Raw genomic sequence first — 8697 nt, 5'->3', positions numbered from 1 at the left:
AGGTTTCGACAAGCCTGTAATCGACTTGTATTAACCGCACTACGTTTATACTAACAAAAACTCCCAGCTGCCCACTGCTTTTGTGCAAGGAGGTGCCGTGAATAATAAAGCAACTTAGCGACTGTGACTCTTTGGCTGAAAGTGAAAGCAGTGCGTGAACGGATTTGCCGGCCGGTCAGCTTCCTATGGTAGTAGACTCTGCGCTGTGGAAATGGACCAATCGCCAGCGTGCAACTCGCCCTCGTGATAAACAGCTGCCACAGCAGCTGTTTTGTTAAGAAGGAAAATTACTTTCTGTCTTCCGAGAGCTCTCAAATCCTGTCTTTTAACTCGTCAAAACTTAAAAGTACACTTTAGCGTGAAGCGCAGTTGTGAACGAAGCAACTAAGAAATTGCATAAGTAGTATGTAAAGAACTTGTTAAAAATATACTTAACGTGCACTGAGATATCGCGCATTAAATGCGAATGAAAACACGTACGTCTGAACCGAATATCGATGTGCTGTATTTAGAATTGACCTTTAAGCGGAACTTTTCGAGGGCGTAACCGTTGTTACTCGATCAATCGCTCAAGCAGACTTGCCCTAGAAGCTTGGCCTGTCGTATCAATGCGTAAGATCCTCGCTGAGAATATGCTTATTATCGGCCGACACGGCGGATACGAGAACCTTTATCTGAGCAAATCACATTCTAGACAAAAATAAACTCAAAAAATTCAAAAAGGTGTACACAAGGAAAGTGCAGACCAGGGCCCTGGGTTAAAGAAAAACGCAGCTTATTTAACACTGATAATTATTTATGACAAACAAGTATCCAACGCAGCACTAATTCGCAGCTAAACGTGTTCGTGATCCCTGCCGGTTGGCTATTCGTCAATCTCACTGACACCCTCCATTTCCGACTCATCTTCGTCGGTTCCCGAGTTACCCTCATCGGTTCCGGAATGATCGTTACGTTGATCTTCTTCGTAATAGCCTTCAATGTCGCTAACCAAGCACTCCGGCGGAAGGCGATGCTGCAGCGACAAACAGAAGGTCTTCTGCGCATAATCACCACCAGCCCGTTCCGCTTGCAGTTCCTTTGTCACACACCGGCACATCCACCAGGGTCCACTCATCCCTTTTGGCATCGTATCTTCCAAAGGACGTCAGCGCCCGCGTGCGCTTATTGTTCCCGCCCACATGGGTCGTCCCGCCGTACACCCAAATCTGTCCGTCCTTGATAAAGACGCAGTGCTAATAACGTGGGATGTTAAGATTCGCGATGGATTCCGATTGGGGATGGTAATCACTCAGTGAGACAGGGAAGCATGCTGACGTCGCCTGACTACTGCTCTGTTAGTAGAACGAAAACCCTCCGGCATCTACGCAGCCGCCCGTGAACGTGAAGTATAGGTACGAGTACCAGTCCAAGACAATCGTGCCACAGCGGTGATGGAATATCTTTTTAACTGGTACGCTCCGTCCATGTGTTGCTGCGAACGTCGTACAACTCTACCTTGCATACCGGATTATAATCGTATTTCGCTACCAAGCGTGCAGCCCGCCCTCGTGGTACACGGTACTGTATGTCGCCGTTTAGTACGATGAAAAACCTTTGTCTACCGAGAACCCTGAAATTTTGCGCATCAGATTCAAGTAGTTTTGTTAGACGAACGCTAATCCCAACTGCATTTCACTGCAAAACACTATTGCCACTACTGTTCATTATAAAAAAAAACTCCTAATTGCACTTTTTGTAATCACACTCAACGATTAAGACTTTCCGTAATCACTGCGGAAAAATCAGCTGGGTAAGGAAATGCAGTGCAATTCGGTTCAGTTGTTCCAACTGTATGTCTTGCCACCAATAAGCACACCATTTCTTCCCGCGAAAACTGGACGACGGTCGCGGATCAGCTGTCTGCGTTGCACATAAGACCTACAAAAAAGACGGTAACGCCGCATCCATGGGACACCACAAAGTACCTAATTTAAAATACTTCGTATGAATCGCGCACAGAAAATATACTACAAATTGTCGAATACGAGAACATGCTCTAGAACAGAAACTACGAGATTTATCGCATTTCGGGCATTCAAACAACACAGATTCGCGTACCACACACCAGAGACCAGGTATTCCCCGCGTTTTTCATGCAAGAAACTTTTCAAAAATAACTGCGTGTTGATGAACTTGTAGACGAATCAATAAAAATTAACTGAATTTTCTAATATGTGGAACAACGCAGAGAATACCTGGTTTCTGGCGTACAGAGTAAGTTACGCAATGGTGAATCTTTATTGTTAAAAATGTCCGGACTGCGAAAAACGTCGAATTAGTACTACGCAACCTTTGCGTGTCAAATTTATCCAAGTGGCCTTGGGAACGATAATACGGAAAAGAAATGATAATACGGAAACGATAATACGGAATGTGAAATTTCCAAGATTTACCCGGCACATCGTCACAAGATCAAAACACAACCAGTCAAAATCCGGAACCGTCTCCAGTTTTTTCTTCATCTTTGCCAAATGCTGCTGGTCCATCACTGGCAAACTCATATCCAGCGCATTCCACAAGGCACATTTGAATTCATCGCCCAATGGCAGCCAAGCCGTCAGCACGAGCTGCGATTCAGCAGGTACCAAGTCGACATCGTACCTGCCGTTGCATTCCGGAATGGAGAGTTGCACTGCACAGCGGACCAAGCGCATTCTATCACACGGCAGAGAACCACACGTCACGATGAAATCGTTGAAGAAATTGCCACACCGGCCGTGGAACTGGTTCACGGAGTGGTCAGAATGATGCACAACACACTCGTCGGCGTACGAAATCATGCCAAGGGAAAACTTACACCGGCAACCAACCAACCAGATCGCTAAAACACTGACTTCAGTGTTGCGCTTTCCAGTGTAGTTAATCACATCCAAAAGTTGTAAAAGATCTTCCACATACAGAATACGCTCCGGATCGCTCAGAATAATGTGCTTTGTGGATGCACGCAGACAGTTGAAGATCGTCGACATCATGCAGGGGACAAGTGTGCGCGAGGTTTCAAACGTACCGCTATATCCAGTCGTCTTCAGCACTAGCTGGGCAGTTATGACAGATGACTCAAGGATGGCGTTCCATGCAAAGCACACTGTGCGGAGTCTGTTCTGGTCCCAAGTCTCCAGATGGGAAAACACTTCCTGCCACACTTCCACAGTTAGTGCATCGATTTCGTCCACTGGAGCTTCGTCTTGCGTTGAAACATACAGCAGACATTTATTAGGATAAAAAGAACACATTAGTCCCAGTACCCCGTCAAAACTGTCCTGCAAAGGCTAATCCATTAGCTAAATAAAACGTGATCAGTCAGTCTCAATAATAATGTCTCACCGTAGCCCCCTCCAAATTCGAATAACGCGCCTCCTTTTCCGATACTGCTTCGGCTTTCTCGGCTGCTGTTCGACGTTCAATACACTGCAAGCGTCCATCCGCAAAATTCACACAGCAGAAAGGCTCGCGCATCCACAGTTCCCAGTTATAGCGCTGGAGGATGTATCCATTAACAGCCAATTCTTTCGGCAACGCCATGCTCCACTTGGAAAACTTTCCTTTGATCACGGCATCGGGTTGAGCAAATACGGCACCCTCAACAATCCCCTCACCACAGTCAAGAAGAGTCAATGCAAACTGCGAGGGAGCAGGCATCCCTAAGGCGCCCCACCATCCCCCGGGGCCCGGGATCCTCCAGCGAATGCGCTCCAGGGGAACAATATCCTCGAACTGCATTTTATTCCACCAACGGACCAGCGCCATACCATACAAAGCAGGTGCTTCGTAGCTCACTAGGCTTTCCATTTTAGCTGGTACCCACATCCATGAATCGAAGGGAGTTTCACGTATCAGCACTTCCACGGGGATCGGCGCGGTTGGAACAGTACGAGGCCGGTCGATTTCGCGCATATGGAGAGGCTCTAAGGAAGTAGGGAGGTAGACACTGCTAAACGGAGTGTGCTCTCGTGTTCGGGTGGGACACAGAAAGTCGATGAACAGCCCATCGTCAGCGATATCCACGACGCGCCCGTAACGCAGCAGGCCGTCATCGCCCAGAACATCCACACTGTTGCTCTGATAGACTTGAATCGGCATGGTTGATGAAATGAGTACTTGAATTTCCTAGTTCAAGACAAAGATTTTCCGTTAACAGAACTGATTAGGCTATAGTCAAAAAGACATTTACGTTTTTCGGTTTCACAGAAATGGACCAAGCTGATTTTGTAAATTGTTCTGATTTTTCTGTTTTCAGTACGGCTTCAGTGCTGGATGCGTTTTCTGTAGCATAACTGTCGCACCGTGGTGGGAGGCATTTGAAATGGTTAGTCCAAGTAACCACCTCAACAGGTCGGCGTCAACCTCGTTATTTTGTATTTTCGGTTCAGTGTTCCAGACTTCCAGCGCATTTCCACAAAACTCTGTGCAGATGCAGTAATTGCATTATTATTACAACATCATACTAATTTTGTTACAAAACTGAAAAAAATTATTGTGAAAGTACTGTACAACATGTACAGATTCTGTTGAGTGTTGGGTAATTTGTTTAAGGGTAAGTGAAATAACTGATGCCCTTATGGACAAGTTATAATTACCACTATGATGGCTATATCTACTCGTACGTACTTCGCCCAATTCGCTACGGCTACCCTTCTTGATTTAAAATGCAATTTATATCCATGGCAAAATAATCAATATACGAAAATTACAGAAATATATGCACGAAACATGCAAAAAATGGTTGAAAATACAGCAGAATATTCGGCACTGACAAGTGACAACTGATAAAAAACACTGAAAAAAAAACACACTAATACTCGTAATGCACAGCAAAGCGCGGGTTGGTCATTCGGCGCTATCACTGTCATCCTCCATTTCCGAGTCATCTTCACCTGCTCCAGAGTTATCCTCAGCGGTTCCAGATTCATCGTCACTTTGATTTTCATCATAATACCCTTCAATGTCGCTAATCAAGCACTCCGGCGGAAGGCGATGCTGCAGCGGCAGACAGAATGTTTTCTGCGCATAATCACCACCAGCCAGTTCCGCTTGCAGTTCCTTCGACATCGGCACATCCACCAGGGTCCACTCATTCCCTTTGACATCGTATCTTTCGAAGGACATCAGCGCCCGCGTGCGCTTATTATCCCCGCCCACATGGGTCGTTCCGCCGTACACCCAAATCTGTCCGTCCTTGATGAAGGCGCAATGCTGATAGCGTGCCACGTTCAGATTCGCGATGGCTTCCGGTTGGGGACGGTACATTCTGTCTTCACTCAGTGAGACACGGAAGCATGCTGACGTCACCCGGCTACTCTTCTTCCAGTAGAATGAAAACCCTTCAGCATCCACGCATCCGCCCGTCAAGTACAGATACCCGTCCAGGACAATCGTCCCACAACGATGATGAAATCGTTTTTCATTCGTCCAACTGGTATGCTCCGTCCACTGGTTGCTGCGAACATCGTACAACTCCACCTTGCATTCCGGATTGTAATCGTGCTTTGCGTTAACGGACCCCACCGACGAAAAGACGATCGTATCGCGGCCAATCGAGACTCCTTCCATGGATGATCTACAAATGCGCGAATTTATTATGTATTTTCCAGAAAATCCATCAAAGACAAGCATTTAAACGAGACTTACCGGTCGTATTTCAACTTGTATCCACCACCTTTGCCACTAACCGTATGCAGCGCCATCTTAGACGCCCGACGCACTTTTCCCGTGGCCAGATCGAAACAGTGCCAGTTCACGGAGTAACGACTACCACCAGAAGCGCCGAACAGCTCCGCGCCCGCCGCAACGACACACATGCATTCCTCGCTGAAGGGCGTATCCCCATGATAGAGCGGGTGGCGCCACTGATGCAGTCCATCGCAATCACATCGTCATACTTCCCATCCGTCTGGACAGGCAGGATCAGTTCCCGGCCCACGGCTACCGCGAATCCATCGGCTTTAACCCGGGGCCAACACTCAGCCAGCTTCGCTTGCACCGGCGTGTCCAGCTTGGTCAGTTCGTTGCGGATGAAGTCGAAGCGGAGAAGCTGGTGCGGATGACCTTTGCGCATGTGGTAGAAGATGGCCTCTTTCTTCGCTGCACGCTTCAACAACGCTCCACAACCCATTTGGCGCTCTTCCGCAATCTGTTTCAGTGCTTCAAGTAGTTGTCCGCTCGCGGTGGCGATCAGCAGATTTAGATCCAGATCATCCCACGCAACGCTGCCGCTCAGAAGACGATACACATGCTGCATTCGCTCCGTGGCATCATGCGCGCACCACCACATTATCATCTACAGAGCGCACAGGTTAACATACCAGATTCGAGATTACACCGGAATACGAGGTTTACATTACAGAAATTACACAGGAAATTACACGCCGGAATTACACAGGTCAACACTCGAGATTATACCGGAACATGTACTGAATTTACCATTGTTTTTCAAGCTTTAATTCCCTTTTTACCTTCACCACATGAAACTATAGCAAAACGCACAAACTGCTGTTCTCACTGTTTCCAAAACCAATCTGAACTAAAAGTTAAGAGTCTCAATTGCCGTACTAACCTGATACACCATGGCTTCGGATTGTGGAACGAAATCTGCATGGGACAGCAGAGCGGTGACCTCGTCCACCGAGCACTTGAGGAACTCCGCCTGGCAAGCTTTTGAAAACTGGGAAAATTTGGCACCGCTCAGAAACTTCTTGAAAATCACTCCAAAGGTCAATGTCTCCAGATCCGGCATGCCCTTGCGACGGGCCAATCGCCACAAGCGGTAGGCATGCTTCGGTCGTTCCATCTGCTTATCCAAGATATCGCCAGCCCTTTTCTCCACTTTCTCCATTTGCAGATATTTGGCGGCCATCCACACTTTAACGGCGTCTTTCCGTTCAATAGACAGTTCCCGGCCTTTCTCCACCAATTGGACGAGCGTTTCCAGGCAGACGTTGGCCGGTTGCTGGAGTTGGATGGCGGTCGAGGCGCTCTCCTTGAAATTCCCGGCGAACAAGGTGGCGAAGTATGCTGATTCGGCCGCCAGAGCAGCTTTGTCCACGGACACTTCGGAACTGCCGATGCGCAGCTGGATCCTAACGGATTTCGAGTCTGCTTGATCCGACGGTTTCAACTTCTTCGGTTTAGGACCCATCATGGCAAAAACACGTTATGGTTTCGACACCTGATAAGCGCGTAAATTTGTAATCGATGTCGAAGGGGTTTTACTGCCAACAGTATACCTCAATACTAACTACAATGTGTAATCCGCAAAATTCTTTCTTGCAAAGAATGCAAAGTGAATAATAAAACAACGTCGCAGGTGCGAGTCCTATTTGATGGCTTTGCTTCTTCGACTGTAAGCTGTGCGCAAAGCCGCAAACTAATCTGCAGCTACAAGCCGGTCGCACAAAAATTGGGAGGGCCCGGGAAATTGTTCAATCACCAGCGTGCGGCCCGCCCTAGTGGCACACGGTACTGTATGCAGCCGTTTTTGTACGAAGAAAACCTCTGTCTACCGGGAACGCTGAAATCCTGCTTCTTAATCCATAAAAAGCTCAACAATGCTTAATAAGCACTAAGCGAAATTAAAAGCGCAACTGGCGAAAGCAAAGCGAAATTAAAAGCGAAATTAAAAGCGCAACTCAGTGTCTGTCCAACTGAACAGCGCATCGCGCTAACGGCGGATATAAAAACGTACGTACATCGTCGGAACTTAACGTACGTACTTCCGTTCAAACCTTATAATATTTTAATAAATTATTTTAAATTGTTCTACCATGTCGCTTGAAATCTGGCGACGCCTCAGTGTGGATGGTATTCGCGTGCTTCGCTATAAACAGTAGACAACGAGATATGCCTAAATGCAATTCCCAAGATTTTTTCAGGCCGGATGGCGTCTTACTATCCACTGAGCGAGAGACGGAATAACGCAGTCCATTCATTACTACGTACTCTCTCAGCGTACTGAATGGGTGGTCGTTTAGTGTGATATTATCAGCTAATAAGTGATAACTTGCAAAACGCATGCTTCGTTGTTTATACATTCAATAATGCGGCACTAATGCCACTACAACGACTACGAAGCGCTATGGATTAGTGAAGAAACAGCGACCTGCCAAAGTTAATTAGCCTGTTATGGTTAAAACAGGATAAAAAACTGCCGAAAAGATCGTCAACAGAAAACGAAAAAACAAATTACGCAACAAATCTAACCGCATTTACTTTATCAAACTCCAGTAAATCCCAGAAATATTGCAGTGATATTTCCTATGGTCACACCGGTACGCATTCATCTCGCAAATACCGACACCAACAGAGCTTTACTGGACCGGAAGGCTTGACAGTTGCAGAAGAAAATGCAACGCGATACGGGAAAGTTGTTTCAACCGCACATTTCCCATCCCATCGACGCACCACTTCTTCCCGCGGAAGCTGGACGACGGTCGCGGATCAGCGCTTTGTGTCGCGCATAACACCTACAAACAGCCACGGCGCGCTAGGGCATTCATATTTTTTATTATTATTATTACTGGGGAAAAATAACTGGATCCAAAAACCGTATACACATAAACCGGATAATCTTTACAATAAACATTTTCTAATCGGTCTAGTACACCAAATGATATTTTTGGAGTGTTAGGTCCATTCAAGTATTTTTATTGCGAAGGTTAT

General features: G+C 46.7%; 2 protein-coding genes across 2 annotated transcripts; both read right to left on the bottom strand.

The window, feature by feature from the left end:
• Window positions 1–2616: 2616 nt before the first annotated feature.
• Window positions 2617–4122, bottom strand: LOC129602434 (uncharacterized). The gene is made up of 3 exons (XM_055501450.1): window positions 3367–4122; window positions 2755–3302; window positions 2617–2674 (listed from the first exon to the last, which is right to left on the bottom strand). The coding sequence occupies exons 1-3, from the start codon at window positions 4120–4122 to the stop codon at window positions 2617–2619; spliced, it is 1362 nt and encodes a 453-aa protein (XP_055357425.1).
• Window positions 4123–5462: 1340 nt separating this feature from the next.
• Window positions 5463–7305, bottom strand: LOC129602435 (kelch-like protein 30). Its single transcript, XM_055501451.1, has 3 exons — window positions 6596–7305; window positions 5671–6319; window positions 5463–5599 (listed from the first exon to the last, which is right to left on the bottom strand). The coding sequence occupies exons 1-2, from the start codon at window positions 7178–7180 to the stop codon at window positions 5777–5779; spliced, it is 1128 nt and encodes a 375-aa protein (XP_055357426.1). The 5' UTR covers window positions 7181–7305; the 3' UTR covers window positions 5463–5599; window positions 5671–5776.
• Between the last annotated feature and the right edge of the window lie 1392 nt (window positions 7306–8697).

This window comes from Paramacrobiotus metropolitanus, unplaced genomic scaffold, assembly GCF_019649055.1.
Source record: "Paramacrobiotus metropolitanus isolate TYO unplaced genomic scaffold, Prichtersi_v1.0 Parri_scaffold0000464, whole genome shotgun sequence".
In the NCBI taxonomy this organism is placed as follows: Eukaryota; Metazoa; Tardigrada; class Eutardigrada; order Parachela; family Macrobiotidae; genus Paramacrobiotus; species Paramacrobiotus metropolitanus.
Note: the sequence above shows the minus strand (reverse complement) of the source record. Positions and strands in the feature narration are given on the sequence as shown.